The sequence below is a fragment of the Triturus cristatus genome, chromosome 2_2 (genome assembly GCF_964204655.1).
Source record: "Triturus cristatus chromosome 2_2, aTriCri1.1, whole genome shotgun sequence".
NCBI classification, from domain to species: domain Eukaryota; kingdom Metazoa; phylum Chordata; class Amphibia; order Caudata; family Salamandridae; genus Triturus; species Triturus cristatus.
Window position 1 is genome coordinate 719,337,314 of NC_140582.1, and position 16,418 is coordinate 719,353,731.

A 16,418-nucleotide genomic window follows, 5' to 3' on the forward strand; every position below is an offset into this window, starting at 1 on the left:
AGCTCTGATTTCACCCATATTACGAATACAGCTAGCTTTAAGGTCTTTCCTTGACACGTTACACATAATGTGCATCATTTAAAATATGACGAATAAAAACAGTTTCATCTGTGGTCCAAATTCTGTGCCATAAAAGAACAGGCTGAATCTTAATCAAGTCTTCCAAATAAGGCATGCCCAGTCCCGAGTGACAAATATAATTTGAAATACTGTCCGGGACTGCCAAAAGAAACTTGAAAAACATATTTTCCGCAATCTGCAAGGAGGACGTCTACCTAATTTACGACTAAAATTAGAAAGTGCCATCAGTGACTTAGTAAACTGCCGTCTGGTTTTAACTGCCTGAGTCCAGGTTCCTGACCAATCAAATAGGATCCCCAGATAGGAAAATGTTTTAATACACTCAATGGACCTTGAGTCTATAAAAAGGGTATTAATCTTCTTTTTGGAACCCGCCCCACAGTTCATTGTGAACATTTTGGAGCAATTAATCCTAAGCCCCAGATTTAACATAAAATTAGAGGAGTTAACAACCCTTTGGAGACCAAGCGGCGTGCGGACCATTAAGACTGCGTGGGGGGGGTGGGGGGGGGATAAAGCGCTTAGCAGCTGTCTGGAGATCCCTACACTCCTTAACGAAAGTAGTTTCTAGGTTATTTATGTATAATGTAAAGAGGAACGGGGCAAGGACTCAACCTTGCCCCACTCCTCCTAACACACTAAAGTGCCTAGTCCATTCGCCGCCCATGCCGTACCAAACCCTCGCCCTAGCCCCTGACTAGAGTTGCCTCAGAAAAGTAACTATTAAAACATCCATACCTATGCTCCCTAAAATCAGCCACAAATCATGAATAACATAGTCGAACTCCGCCGTTAAATCGATAAAAGTCATAAATAATCTATCCCCTTTAGCCTTACTGTATTTGTCTAATACAATGTGTAGATTTAGGCCCTGTTCAACTGTGCCCATGCCCTTACGGAAGCCATATTGTAGGTCACTTATAGTGGCCTGTTCCTCCTTCCTGCCTACATTTTATTCAATAAAACTCGCTCAATAACCTTGATTGTAGAGTCCAGCAACGAGATGGGCCGGTAACTGGCTGGGTTCATCCTATCACCTTTTTTAAAGATTGGCACAGTTACGGATTCATACCAGGTTGATAGTAGACCTTGTGAGCAACATGCGTTAAAAACCTGAGTTAAAAGTGGCCCCCATAGTTCTAAGTTGGATTTTAAAAGGTCCATCGAAATACCATCCGGTCCTGGAGCTTTGCCGCCCAAACTTGAGTTTATTGCTGTGTTAACCTCACTAAGAGTAAAATCAAGTGTTAGTATGCCTGTTTTTAAACCCACGTAACTATCAGTCATGATTGACATAGTGCCCTGGGCATCTATTGCTGAGTTATCATACAGTTTTGAATAGTGTAGTGTCCATTCCAATTTGGTAATAGCAATCTCAACAGTTGCTATATCCTTGTCGGACAAAAAGGGTGCAGTTACGGCTTTCCAAAAGGTAGAGGAATCTCGATTTTCCAAGGCTTCTTGCAGGGTGCGCCAAGCTTCTTCTTTTAATGCGGTCTTTCTCGCATTTAATGCCCTCTTATATTCTCTTATTGCCTCTCTAATATACTCCTGGTTCTTCACTGTACCATGTAGGGAGTGTTTGAGGTTAGAGTAAGGCTTTGTACAGTAAGTATCAAACCAACCTTGTTTATGGGTAACCTGCTTTTTAGCTTTAACGCATAGTGCTTCTTTAACATATTTTGAGATAGCAGTAAAGTTTTCTATGATTTACTGGTCGGTCGACTTCTCATCCAAACAAGTTAAAAACATATCTTTGCAATTCAGCCCAACTTTTTTGATAAATTCCTTAGAGTCTATATTTGCCCATCTAAGTGCATATCCGTTTTGCCTACTCAGGGTAATATTATCTACAGAGTGAGATGGTAACAGCTCTAGCGTTGATACACTGGTAGTACAATATCACATCTACACTTAAAGGAAAATGATCACTTAGGGCAATCTCTTGAGTATTAACATTCTTAACATGTGTAGCGTGTCTGCTAGATATTAATATAAAATCAATGGTAGAGAAGATACCTCGACCATTAAACGTGGGTTAGAAGGGAGCCGTTGGTAAACACAGATCATTGGCAAAACCCATATCCGAAGTAAACATGACATCATTCAAGAGATTCCCTTACGTTGCATGCGGAAAGTGTGAAAAACTAGAACCTTTTCCATAGGAAATGCCACAAATCTCATTGTCAAAATGTTGACACAAGGGAGAATTGAAGTCCCCACCCGAATAGCAAGCACATCATTAGTAACATGGGACTGTAAGTTGTATAAATGATGGCTCATAGATCTCAGTATACCCTCATTCAGCATTGGGGAAGCATTGTTGTAAAAATTCATTGTGACTAAACAGAAAGCATGTTCTAAGTGCAGGCTGATAATTTGATAATATGGTTCATTAGCATTCAATACTATTTCCCTAATATCCAAGTAATTTGAGATGTACGTACAGGGACCCCCTTTTGCTCTACCATGAGATGATGTTATTGCCGGATATGGAAGGTTTTATATCCACTTATATGGATGGGATCCCCCGCCCAGGTTTCTTGCAGGCTGAAAATATCAAATTTACTCCATCCATATAGTATTGGTCACCTTAGCTCTCAATCCCGCTATATTACAAAACCTAAGCTGGCATTTGTCTTTCCCTACTTAACCGCAGTCATATCCTCTCCCACTACCAGTATCGGCCATTGAAGGGTTAGTTAGTATAGAAAGTGGTAAAGTAGAAGCAGCCTGGGTGTCAGTTGCTGACTCATATACTATCTCTACATCTACGTTAACTGCCGTAGCTACATCCCGTGGGAGGATATTTACCAGATTCAATTTTGGTAACAGAAGGCCTTCATTAGGTAGTGCACCCGGAATACGGGGTGCTGCAGCCTGCGGAGGTTCCACCATTCGTAGTCAGTCAACTGATTCAAGGTTAGTGAGTGTTTCAAAACGATTAAAGGTAGGAACATTAAACCGGTGTAGATAGCTCGTAGTATGGGTTTCCCTGTGTTAAGTGACATTTTTGAATTGCAGTGGTTGATAGAAGTGGCCTAACGGGACTAAGTTGACATCCTGGCCCGAAATTGTGTGATTTCCCGCTCTGCTCAGGATTGTTCTTACCAGCTGCGGGGTTTTGAAAGTCAACACCACACAATCTCCTGCCAAGTTCTTCCTTTTTCTGCCTACCCAGTTCACTCTTCTGACCTTCTTAAATTCATTGAATAGCCTCTCCATTAGGCCAGTTCTAGCCCCCAACCAATGTAATGATTTATTCCTTAATGTCTCCCTTGATTCGGCCATTCCAGGTTGTAAACTCGGAACGTTAGCTAGTACCACTACATAAGGGGGGGCCTCTGGTGGTAAATCTAAATGTATTTTTTGCCACTCCCCTTTATCATTCTGAACACGGGTCCTATTAAAAGTATTGCCATTGGAACCTAAGGGATACATCGGCTTATCTGGGGCCGAAGAGATATTAGTGGGTATTACCTCCCGGGTTGTATTTTGTTGTACTATTTTGTCTGATGCCTGTGTTGCTTCTTTGTGATTGGTAATATGGCATTGTGTGTTGTTAGTTAATCTGTCCTGGCCACTTACGTGACCAACTATTAGCTCCTCGCCAGATTTCATGCGGGTTTCTAGGCATTTGGATTAAACTTCTACCATTTTTCTTATTCTGCATGGCAAATTATTTAGTGTTTCTCTAAGGAAGGTATCTAAGGTTTCCAACTTAACTTGTATCTTTGCCACCTCATTCTGTGTGCGTACATTTGTACTAGCTAGGGATTTTTCCCAGGAATCTAGTTTATGTGTAGACAGGGTCTTATCCTTTTTTGTGGCTTTCAAGGGGATCTCCCTAACTAATGATCCTATGACCTTTGTTGTAGGGGGGAAAAGGGTCAGGGTTTCTGGCACGTGTGGTCGGTGGTTGAGTATCGGACTCCAAATCACTTCCTGTTATATGATCCGATATATTTACGATGCAGCCATTTATGCCTGATAAGCTCCTGGGTGCATCTGATAGTGTCTCGGGTCCCCCCTGTAGTATATTATCCCCTCCTATACTTCCCACCACACCTAAGTTCCCCGTATTCCGAGACTCAACTGTGATAATCTGTTGCTCGATGGCTCCCATGGCACCTGTTAAGTAACTTAGTAAAGTCTTACACGACTGTTCCCCTGGCTTAGAGTGCTTTTTAACATTGGCATTCGGTGTTTTTCTCGTCCCCATGACTCTGATTGCGCACCAAGAGCGAACGTTAATTAATCGCTACTCGTCCTCAACAATCAGTATTGGCTGGTTATGAGATATAACTATGGAATATGATGTTTGCCAACCTATTATAATTAAGTAAAAAATAAGATGTAGTCCACCAAGACTGTTTCGGGTGGAAGGAGGGAAAAGTCAGTAAAAGCTCAGATGTTTTCTAAGTGTTCTCCTAATCTTGAGAAATGATCACTGTCACAGTACCCTTAAAAGCAGAATAAAGGGCCATGGCCCAGCCCCGCCTCTTCTGGGCTAAGACGGGCCCATCTTGGCCCGTGCTAAGCCCGCGTGTGTCCCGCGGTGCGGGACCGACTCTGGGTTCTTATGGCGTCCTTACAGGGAGCGGGGGTAAAGTGCTGCGTGCCCGGCAAGAGTCAGGGGCCAGAACAAATTGCTGAGTGCAGGAACGTTGCAGAGCGGTCTCCCGTGCTGCGGGACTGGCTCTGGGTTCTTATGGCATCCTCCAGGGAGCGGGGGGAGTGCAGGAACGTTGCAGGCTAATATGCAATGATCTAGCACATGTCTGAAAGATTTTACAATTGCTTTTTTTTTTGTTGCCGGTATGATGTTTGATGAACTTGATTGGTTTTCTGACATAACTATGAATGTATTGATAAATTGTTAATAATATCTATGGTATCGTTTTTTTAAAAATATTGTACAATTGTGAAGATGTTTAATTACAATGACTTTTGTTAATCAAGCAATAAAGATTTTTACTTACTTATCAAAAGCTAAAGATTTTTACTATTTTTCATCTCCATCAAAGAGTGGGTAGTAACATTTCAGGAGTCCAGACACATTTTAAGTCCATAAAAAATGATAATGCCTTTATACTCAGTCACTGTCCTTATGTTTGAAATGTGTCTCAGTACAGTTGAGGTTGTGTAATGCTGTGTTATGTTAATTTATTTTATTGAGTGTACTCCCATGGGCTTCTCGGCGCTAGTTAGTTGAATTAGTTGCTTATTTGATGATATTTGTCCACCAGACTTGGCCCTAGGATGCTTGCTTACTGGGACTTGTTTGAGAAGACTACAGGCAATAGATTCAGTTGCTTTCGGGCCGACAGAAAGCACATCATTGCCCTTGTGCTGCGCTGGCCAGGAAAATCTAAATTCTTTGTGTACAACTGAATGCACTGTATATTTTCTTACTGAGTGTATTTGCAGCACCAATGCAAGAGAATATTGTATTTATTTGATTCTCTTTGGTGTTTCGTTCTAGAATTTGAGAAAGCTCGATGTATCTCAGAATAAGTTGCCTTCTACAAAACTGGGATCGCAGCAGCAATTGCAGAATCTTCAAGAGCTTAGGTTCGCTTCCAATAAGATCAGTCTGACAACTAAAGAGGATTTTGGGTTTCTCAGCAACACGTCCTTAGCTTTCCTTGACTTGTCATCGAATCCTCTGCAAAAGGTAAGGCATGCATTTTATATGCAAAGTGAATTTCTGAAAACACTACTATGGCCATAGGTGATTATATTATTAGGGGCGAGGATTAGTATAACCATGCATTGGAGATGACTTGAATTAAACAAAGTATTTGTTTTGTTTTAGTTTAGGATTAGGGAACAAGTAATTTTAATTATTCCATCATGGGCTACTTTAATGCCTGAATAATTGAGTTTTGTTGTGGAAATCAGGTTTAAGCTAAAACACCCTTAAACACTCCCTGGAAAATAAACAATGTAAGTAAATTGTTTTATTTGATATATACATAAGTTAATATATTTTACACCACAGTCAGTATTTTTGTTTGATTTTAGCGAGTTGTCTGTTCTTCATGAGTAAATGTATTAATTGCAAAATTTCCATTCTCGATAGGACTCTTCTGTTATAGCCTTTTCTCTACCATTTGCTTCTAAACCTCACTGATTTTAGTACCTGTGGATTCATTTGTTTTTGCCTATTTTCTTCTCTTCGTTCTATATATACTTTTCAGTTGTTATAAAGAGCAACGTCTGCCAGTGTCTATGCACACCTTTAAATTCAATGCAATTTTACGACTTTTCAGGTCGCAACAACAGATTGCTGGGAAACAGTCCTTTCCTATTCAGGATAGATTTAGCACGGGCTTTAGGTCAAATCCTATCGCATAATTCCTCCTTTTTAGGCCTTGCCCCACATCCCTGCAGGAGCAGGTGACCGCATGGCCCTCTCTTCCCTATCATCAATGCCTTGTGCCTTCCTCATTCATTGGTAGACCAACTGGCGTGTAAAACAAATAATCACTATCAGTCTCGGCTTCACTAGCATAAAAGATACTGTAGGGCAGTATCACTTTGTATTCTGAGAGTGCAACCAATCCACATCTTAAGGAAGGTCTAAGTTCAACTGACGGTGAGTGGGGAAAACTACATTTGTGCATAACATCCTGCCATCTTTTTCAGAAAATGAATTGCCATTTTGTTTCCAGACTTGATAGGAGTAGAGCTCTGAAGTAAATTTAATAGTAGCATGTTTACTGCTGGTATGTGCTAATAATTTGCCATTTGAGCTCGTAACGTTGCTTCTGTAAACTTCTGAAAATAATATCATTTCAGTAGCATGTTACAGAATCGCCACCTGTGGGGCTAATAATGTACATATCCTTAATGACACTGCAAAGATGTGTGCTTATTATCAGTTCTAAATAGAAAATGTTACTTTTTGCTGCATAATGGTGCTGCACATTGAGACTGAAACCGCCCACCCTATTGTCTTTTGATGTATAAAAGAAATGTCAATTTTGGGGCATATTGTATACTGTTGTATTAGTAGACACTCTAACTGGGCATGGTCTGTTTTTATTAAGTTATTAAAAAAGTTACTTTAATGATGCACAGTGTCAATGAGGTAACCTAAAAGTTTAAAGGTTAATGCATAGGATCGATCTATGTGACCTCAAAAGACAGCAGCCCTAGGACAATGAAAAAAACTTTACAGTACAAAATTCAAAGTCAAAACTGTAAAGGTTTATTTGAGTCATTACACAAGTCAAAAATAGTTCGAGTCATACTAAGCATCAATAATGAATCAAATAAAGTCAATTAATTGCAAGAGGTAAACACGTATGGTCACCCTGCAAAACAAGTAGGTGGTCAGAACCAAACTATAGTTCAGGAAAGGACCAGCACAAATCTGCTCAGTTTAAAAGTCAAGGTAAGTCTAAGTATGAATACAAATAGACCACTAGCGCAGGGTCAGAATTATTTAAAGTAAACAGAAGTTCTTTCACACATCCTAAAAATTGTATAGGTTTTCAGTGAAAGGCATACTGTTAATGTGGTGTCAGTAGAGATCATAGTGTTAAGAACAAATCATTATTTGTATAAGCATGATACACAAAACTAGAAAGATTTAGGAATACCTACTTTGGATGCGTAATTGAACATGGGAAATTACGAATAATATTGTGACATTTATGCAAGAAGTGAAAAAAATACACAGTGACTGCTTAGAGCAAACCTAGACACAGGACCTTGAATATGTTGCAAATACAGCAGCATTCAGCACACGGCTTCCTTCTTGAGAAATACAAATTATTACATTTCCCCTACCACAAAATAAATTCCATTTCGCTTATTTTCTGACAAAGGAAAAACACAGAATAGAAAAACTGCACATATAAAAGCTCTTTCACAAAACAATTGTGCATCCATCTTCAGAAGCGTGGGAGCAGGCTAAGGACTAGTAATGATAAATTGAGGTCTATTTATTTGAGCTGGTGGCCTACTGATTTTAACCTAAACTCATTGGGATAAACATTATTTTTAATTATTAACATCGCTCTAACAATAGTTGTGCCTCATATGGTGATCCTGCAAGGAAGGTCACAGTTCTGCTGACGTTAAATATCTAAAATAGAAAAGTGCAGAAAAATCCCACCATATCTGTTGATATCTGTGATTACATGTAATGGCAAGTACCCCTGTTTCCCTGTGCCGCAGTGTTTTTTTTAAGATTTCTTCCATTGTTTTTTTGGTAGATTGAATAGTTCATGCCAGCAATGAGCTCTATGATAAACAAAAGAAAAGCTAAAAGAAACAATGCTTCTGTCGTTTGCACCAGTAAAAGTGGGTTTGTTTAGAATGAAAGATAACTTAGTGAGAGCAAAGTGAGTTATTGCTGCTACAAAGGATCTATTGTTGTTGCTGCCTTGTCTACATACATACTTCCGACTTCCTTTAATTAATCAGATTCAATATTTCTCTTAACTAATTGCAGAAATTGCAAAAAATAGCTAAAGGGAAGATTCATTTCTAAAGAGATTTCGAGCAAGGGTTAACAAAGTATGAACATTTGCTTGTTTGAGTGTATTAAAAGGAAAACAGGTTTCAGCCAGACAAATCTGAAGGGGAAATAGCATTTACAGCGTGTCCCAGACTATGCAAGCCATTGCATCACAAGCGTTACAACAAATGCGTCTTTACCACACATTCCTTTACCATGCATATCATTACACCGATATGTCTTAAGGAAAGCGGCATTGGACTTCGAAGTCCAACGCTTTCCCTACTATTGCACAGACTGGAGTTGAAATAGTAAATTATACCTCTCTCTAAAGTCCAATGTTTTCCTTAAGTCATGTTGTTGTAACGATATGGTGGTAAAGGAATGCAGGGCAAAGACGCATCTGTTGTAATGCCCGTGGTGTAACAGCATGCGTGGTAAAGGCAACCGTTGTTCCGACATACAACCGTCTGAAGATAAACAATAATCCGATTTACTAAACCATAGTACCCTTGATACCTACAAGAACGGTAGTTCTTCATTTATTACCTGGTAATTGCATTACTCCAAGTTCTACTCCCTCGCCTCAGTTCGTATCGGTATGACGCAGTTTTGCCTCTGTAGACACCACATGCTGTAGAACTTTAAACATAAATGATACCCCCACCACTCCTCCTAATCAGTAGCCAAGCTAAGCCCCAAACTAGACTTGGTAGACTAGCCTGAAGTGGGAGGGACATATGAATTGGAGAGGGTGGTAGGGTTCTAGTAATGCAACAACCAGGTAAATAGCTGAAGCATTACCCCAGCAGCCCTCCCTCACTGATAAGGATATGAGATTGATCAGGCAATAAAACCAGGCAGACAACTGAGGTGCCATCACAAACTCAACACCATATCTTCATTTACAACAGAAACCAAAAAATGCAAACCTCAGAATTGACCTCTATTACTTCTTTGAGGCCAACACCTTTAATCCCAAAACATCCTCCAAGTCAACCACCTGTGCAATTTTATAATGATGTACAAAAGTTGATGGCGACGCCCATGTTGCAACACTACATATATAAAATATGGAAGCCCCCTGCAGCTCTGCCATAGAAAATGACATGCTATGAGTGGGCTTGCCTTCGGCCTCTAACACACCGCTCTGCAGTCCTAGTATGATCAAGGTTCTTGCACAGCGACCTAAGGAAGCTGTGGAAGACTTCTATCCTTTCTTGGCTGAACTACAATTAACAAACAGAACAAACAACGCTCTAAAGGAAGCACTTTAAGCAAATATATTATTGTTGCCACCCTAACGTCTAAAGAGTGAAGTTTCTTTTCTTCTAAGGGATGAAGAGGTAACAATTCGGGCAAATATTAACTCTTGATCCCCATGAAAGGGAGAATTAATTTTCGATCTGAAAGATAGTAATAGCCTCAAAATTACTGTGCCTTGTAAAACTCTACAGCTTGGGTATTTACAACATAAAGCTCCCAGTTCCCCTAGCCGTCTTGCTGATGTTATTTCTCCTGAAAAGAAGGTTTTCAGAGTTCAATACCTGATAACAACCTCTTCTAGAGATTCAAAAGGAGGACTAGATAAGGCTCCTAAACTAACTGGAATTGCTTTGAAGGAGGGTTGATGTTGATCAAGGCCTTGAAAAGCCTCATCATCAGACCCTTGTCATCCTTAAGGTACCCCAGGAACATCTAAATGCTCTGATGGTGGTGCAACAGAACTCTCAGTGTAGCTATCTTCAGATCTAAAGGCTTGTCATCTTCCAAGAATTGCAAAATCTGTACTAGACTAGCTATCGTAGGATCTAGCTCCATGTGTCTACACCAAGCGCTAAAGGACCTCCAATGCTTGACATCAGATTTTGGGGTTGACGATCTCCTGGATACCTGAAGAGATAAGGCCAGTTCTTCAGAGAGTCCTTTTCTCACAAATATCCAACTCTCACCTCCAAGTCGTGAAATTGAGTTACTTCAATGACTGTTGATTCCAGGCTGAAAAAAGAAGAGGGGAAGGGCTCACTGGAATCCTCCTGTCCTCGGATTCCCTCAGATTCATTAGCAGAGGAAACAGTTGGAACGGGGCCAGGCCATAGCTGTTTAATGACATGAGCTCTCTCCCTTCTAAGTTTCACCAGAAATGACTGAATCAAGGGAAAAAAGCATAGAGGGGACCCAAGGGCCATCTGCCTGAGAAGGAATCCACTGCCCAAGCTTTCTTCTCTGCTCCTCTGTCACAAAAACCTCTGAACCTTGCATTGGTCTCTGATGCAAAAAGGTTCAACACTGGTATCCCCTACTTCCAAATTAGTGACTGAAGATCCAAGGACACAGAGAAAATTGAACTGAAGAGGGCATTTTCAGATTTAAACTGTCTGATCTAATGTTGTTGACTCCCTGAATATGAATTGCTGACACAGAGAGCACTGTCTTCTTCCCACTTTAACACCTTGTCGATACTTTGTCCAGTGAGAGGAATTTTGTTCTGCCCCGGTCTTTTGAGGAAAGCCTTAGCTGTAATGTTGTCTGTTTTGATTAGTACATGTTTGCCCTGAATCAAGTGGGTGAAATCTTTCAAGGCTGTTCATATTGCCTCCAATTCCCTCCAGTTGAAGAATGTTTAACTTTGTGTTGGAGGCCAAAAATGTTTGATTTGATGTAGTTCCAACCAGGCACCCCAGTCTGTCAGGCTTTCATCGCTGGTGATCATCACAGGTGAATTAGGAGATAGGCAGACCCCCTTTCATATATTTCCACTGTCCAACCACTATGAATGCTCTGTCTTCAGCTCCTGAATCATTGATACTCTCTTGCTCAGATCTAGGGAAGATGCAGATGCAGACCAATTCTTCAGCGGGAACCTCATTATTAGATTAAGTTGGATTCTTCCCCAACGCACAAAAAATACATTGACCGCCAAATCTCTTGGGCCTTGTACTCAAGGCACTATTCCTGGAGCCTTTTGAGATATCAGATTTCCTATAGAATGAATCATATGAATTTGCTTTTCTGATAGTGAAACTATGCCCAGGCCTGTTTGGTCTTTTTGCTCCTATGAAGGAAGGATCCTGTGCATACTGACAGTGGGAGACTTATTTAATGACAGACAGCTTATCCCTTTTTAGGACCTGGCAGAAAGTACTGGCCTACCACACGGGCAGTTCCTTCTCCATGCTGCGGTGGCCCGCACATTGACCACACGCTGTGGAACCGCATTGCAGGAACCTGATACGCACTTAACCATACAATATTTACACAAGCTTGGAACTGGTCGCCACCTCACCAAATGATTCGCGGAATTACTTAGAGCTCACACATCACCGCCACTGCTCTCACTGCGGGCCCAATGGGATGCGGATCTCCAGCAACAGGTCACAGATTGTGAACGGGTCTACTTGCTGGAAAGCCCTGTGCGAATTCCCCGTAATGTGCGATTTAGGCTTATCCAGTACTACATACTTCATAGAGCTTACCTCACACCTGCCAAAATCAATAACATTTTTAATCGTACAGATGCCAAGTGTGGTAGATGTAACGAATTGGGGGCTGACCTGCTACATGTACTATGGTCCTGCACTGTTATACAGCCCTACTGGGCTGAAATTATTAGGAGGCTGGCATCAAGTACTGAACGGACACTTGAGTGGACATGGGAGGTATGCATCCTGGGTCTTTACCATAGATCCAAGAGACATAAGGTGACGTCCAGATATATTGACCTAGGCCTTATAGTAGCTAAACGATTACTCACACGCCGTTGGAAATCGCCTAAACCCCTGGCTGTCAAAGCCTGGTACCAGTCTCTCTTGTGCTGGGCACAGGCGTAGAGTGTTGCACTCTCCGAGAAGATGCGATAGGAATACGTAAGCAATCATTAGCACCAGCATGGGACACAATCTTGTTAGATTTTCGTGCAGCAGATCAGGATCAGCATGCAAACCCGATACGACAACTCATGCTGACTACCATACTGCACCACAAATAGTACACGCCCAGACCCAATTAGTGCATAGATAGGACACAATTGGTTCCTCATCATCCCTGACACTTTTAACTTACAAAGTAATCAAATAAACAGGAGTAATCTTATATATTTGTTTTAACCTTTGCTACCAGGCCAGCAATTCTTTATTAGATTGGATTTATATCTCTTCTTATTATCTCATGTAGTCCGAGCTATTGGAGTGCATCACTATTCAGTATATTTGCATATGTAGACACGGGCTAAGACTATTTACATATTTTATCTTTCTGTGTTTATATTTTGAACTATGCCCCGTCTTACCAAAAATGGACATGTAACCTTCTATCAAAGACATGAGAGTAAATCGTACACAACTAAACTGTAAACTGTAATGGACACAATTATCAGATGATATTTATCATGTACACGGACTATTCTAAACTGTTTTGTTTGACAAAGTTTTATGTAACTATAAAAAACAAGAAGAAAAAAAAGGAAGGTGGGATCCTGTGAAGGGATCCAGATATGGATGCCCATATATTCCCTCTTGATAGAAATGAAGATCAAAGGAGCCAACACTTTCATGAATATCCTTGGCCTGGACTTTAAACTAAAGGGTAGCTCCCTGAACTGAAAGTGTTGATCATCTGTGACAAATTGTAGAAATCGTTGATGAGATTGTCTATCTGAAAGAGACAATTATTTATGGATTCCTCACCTTAGAATTACCCCCAGGCGTCAGACTGGATCGGGAGATTTTTTTTCTTCCGCAGTACCCCTGCGTGTCGGTGGGTGGCGTCGTTGGTCGACTCTGCGTTTGTCATTGGCGCCGTGGTTGCCGGAATGACGTTGCGGTATCTACTTAGACGCCGCCCCTGCGCGCTGACGTCAGTTCTTTCTTTTTCTGTTCCAGCCAGCGCAGATCCGGAGAAAGCGGTACCTCAAGTCACTTTTTGACTCTCTTTTTGCGGCTTTTTGTTGACTTCTTTTCGAGTTGTTTGACTCCTGGTGCACACAGGGATGTCCCGTCCTTGAACCGGCTTCAATGCTTGTGACTCCTGTCACAAGCTGATGGGTCGGTTACGGATCCACACCTTGTGTGCCTTTGGTGTTTGGAGCGCGACCACGACCTGAAGTTGTGCTCCGACTGCTGGGCCATGAACCCGAAGTCTTTGCGGGAGCGCTCCCGAAAGCTTCTTAAGGCCCGGCAGTCCGCTCTGTGCCGTTCGAGGTCCCGGTTGAGAGGGAGGTCGCGGGACCAGTCTCGAAGTCATCACCACCACTACTTGTCGAAGTCTTCGGGTAAGTCGAAGCACAAGAAGAAGGCGAAGAATCACCGTCGCTCTTCGCGTTCTCCCCGTCCGTCAGCCAATGCAACGCGGGTAGCGGAAGGTAGTCATCGGCTCCGCCTGTAGAGCCTGTTGGGTCGACCCCGGCCTTCCCTCCCTTCCCTGCCCTCCATTCAATCTTTGGGCAGCCAGACTCCGCTGGTGCGCCTACGGGCCCCGCAGACTCGGCTGGGGGTTCTAGGCCTTCGAGGGCAGCAGCTTCGGCTCTGGCACTGCAGGGCCCCCAGGGATCCAGACCTGGATTGGATTGGCACCGGTCGACCTCGTGACACCTCCTTCGGTGCTGAATCCAGTGGCGACACCGCCACCCCCTCCGACGCTGGTTGTGTCCCCAGCCGACATCAATCCCGGCCTCCCCCTCGATGTGGACACAGAGCCGGGCCGTTTGGACCGACGCCGGTATGGGCGCCGACCGGTACTTTTGTACCACTGTTCTCCCCTGGTGTTCCGTATCGCCTTGAGTGGCTACCAGAGGAGGGTGAGGAGGAGTGGGAGGGGTCTGTGGACCCTTTGGCAGACCAGTTGGACGAACTGGACTGGAGAGAGGAGTTTGGTGAGGCCAGTGGTTTGGACACCTCCCCAGACCTTGGTATGCTTTCTCCCCCTACCATGGCTACGGAGGAGGGTTCATCTTACGCAGTGGTTTTGTGTAGGGCAGCTAAGGCCTTAAACCTTGAGTTTCCTACGATGGCGGTTAGGACTAGCCTCCTGACCGAGGTGCTTCAGCCGGCAGCGGCCTCTTCGGAGCCCCTGCTGCCGTTCAATGAGGCCCTTACAGACATCCTTTTGGGCACTTGGTCCAATACCAACACTGGGGCTCCTGTGGACAGGATGATTGCCCGCCGCTACTGCCCGGCCCCGGGTGACCCTATTTTCCTCTCTCAGCATCCCACCCCTGAGAGTTTGGTGGTCCAAGCCTCAACTTCCAAGGGCGCATTCCCTACTGCACGACCTTATAGGGAATCCAAGAAGCTCGACCACCTCGGGAAGAAGATGTTTTCTTCCTCCAGGTCGGTTGGTGAACACCGCATGTGTCTTGGACCGTTACTCCCACTCGGTGTGGGACTCGGTCGCGCAGGTGCAGCCACAGTGCCTGTAGGAGGCCTGGGCCGTGCTCTCCCGTGCAGTTGTCAAAGGGAGAGACGCAGCGACGTTCACCATAAGATGTGGGCTGGATACCGCAGACTCTCTAGGCAGGACAATTTCAACCTCAGTAGCCCTGAGACGCTACTGGCTGAGGTCCACTGGCTTTTCAGGTGATGTCCAAGCAAAACTTTTGGACATGCCCTTTGATGGCCGTCGCTTGTTTGGTGACAAGGCAGACAACGCGCTTGAGCGCTTTAAGGACTCCAGGGCTACGGCCAGATCCTTGGGCATTGGCTACGGAAGGGGCGCCCCGCCACGTTCCGCCCGGAGCCACAGACCTGCACAAGCTGTCCAGCCTCTGCACAGCTGGGGATGTGAGTCCCACCGTCGTGGGACTGGGGGCCAGCGGGCAGGCCAGTACACCAGCGCTCCCTCTGCAGCAGCCTCCAAACCCTCCTAGTCCTACCTTTCAGGGCCATTGGGCGGCAGGATTCACCATCACCTCCCCCACTGGCTCAACATCACGTCGGACAGGTGGGTTATGCAGATAGTCCGAAGGGGCTACTCCCTCCCCTTCAAGACTACCCATCCCTCCATGCCACCTCAATTCCATCGCATGTTGGAGTATCACTTGGCCCTTCTCCAACAGGAAGTTATGGCTCTCTTGGCCAAGGGAGCCATCGAGCAAGTTCCTGCCCCAGAATTAGGTCATGGTTGTTATTCCCACTACTTTCTGGTGTCCAAGAAGAATAAGGGCCTGCGTCCTATCTTGGAGAAGTTCAAAATCCTGTCTGCCCTCGACCCTGGATAGTAGTGTTGGACTTGCAGGACGCTTATTTTCATATTCCCGTCCTGCCGGACCACTGGTGTTACCTACGGTAGGCCACAAGCACTTTCAGTTTACCGTGCTCCGCTTTGGCCTTACCAGCACCCCTCGGGTGTTCACGAAAGTGATGGTGGTGGTCGCAGCTCATCTGCGCAGATCAGGGGTTCCAGTCTTCCCCTATCTCGACGACTGGCTTTTGAAGGCGGGCTCGCCCCAGGCTGTCGTCTCCCACTTCCAGACTACGACCGACCTTCTGCATTCACTGGGGTTCTCCATCAACATGCCGAAGTCACACCTGATTCCCTCTCAGAAGCTCTTTTTCATTGGAGCGGTTCTGGACACAGCACAGTTTCGGGCTTATCCTCCTGAGCAGCGAGTCCGGGATATCTGGGTTATGATTCCGATCTTTCAGCCTCTATCCCAAGTTTTGGTCAGTATCCTGCTGGTGGACCATGCCAGGTGGCATATGCGGGCTCTGCAGTGGGATCTGAAGTTCCAGTGGGCACAGCATCAGGGGACTCTTTCCAATTGCGTTCAGATCTCGGAGGGCACTGCACACCAATAGCAGCGGTGGCTCATCAACTAAGATTGGGTCGACGGCAGATCTCTCTCCCTTCCCCAACCAGATTTCACAGT

General features: G+C 44.0%; 1 protein-coding gene across 8 annotated transcripts in view; it reads left to right on the top strand.

Moving 5' to 3' along the window:
- The window catches only part of TLR3 (toll like receptor 3), a 243,377-nt gene that overhangs the window by 129,507 nt on the left and 97,452 nt on the right, over window positions 1-16,418 (top strand). For all 8 annotated transcript variants that reach the window (XM_085641971.1, XM_085641967.1, XM_085641969.1 and 5 more), the window contains one exon: window positions 5,567-5,758. In XM_085641971.1, coding sequence (XP_085498097.1) covers window positions 5,567-5,758 — 192 coding nt within the window. The remainder of the gene's footprint in view (window positions 1-5,566; window positions 5,759-16,418) is intronic.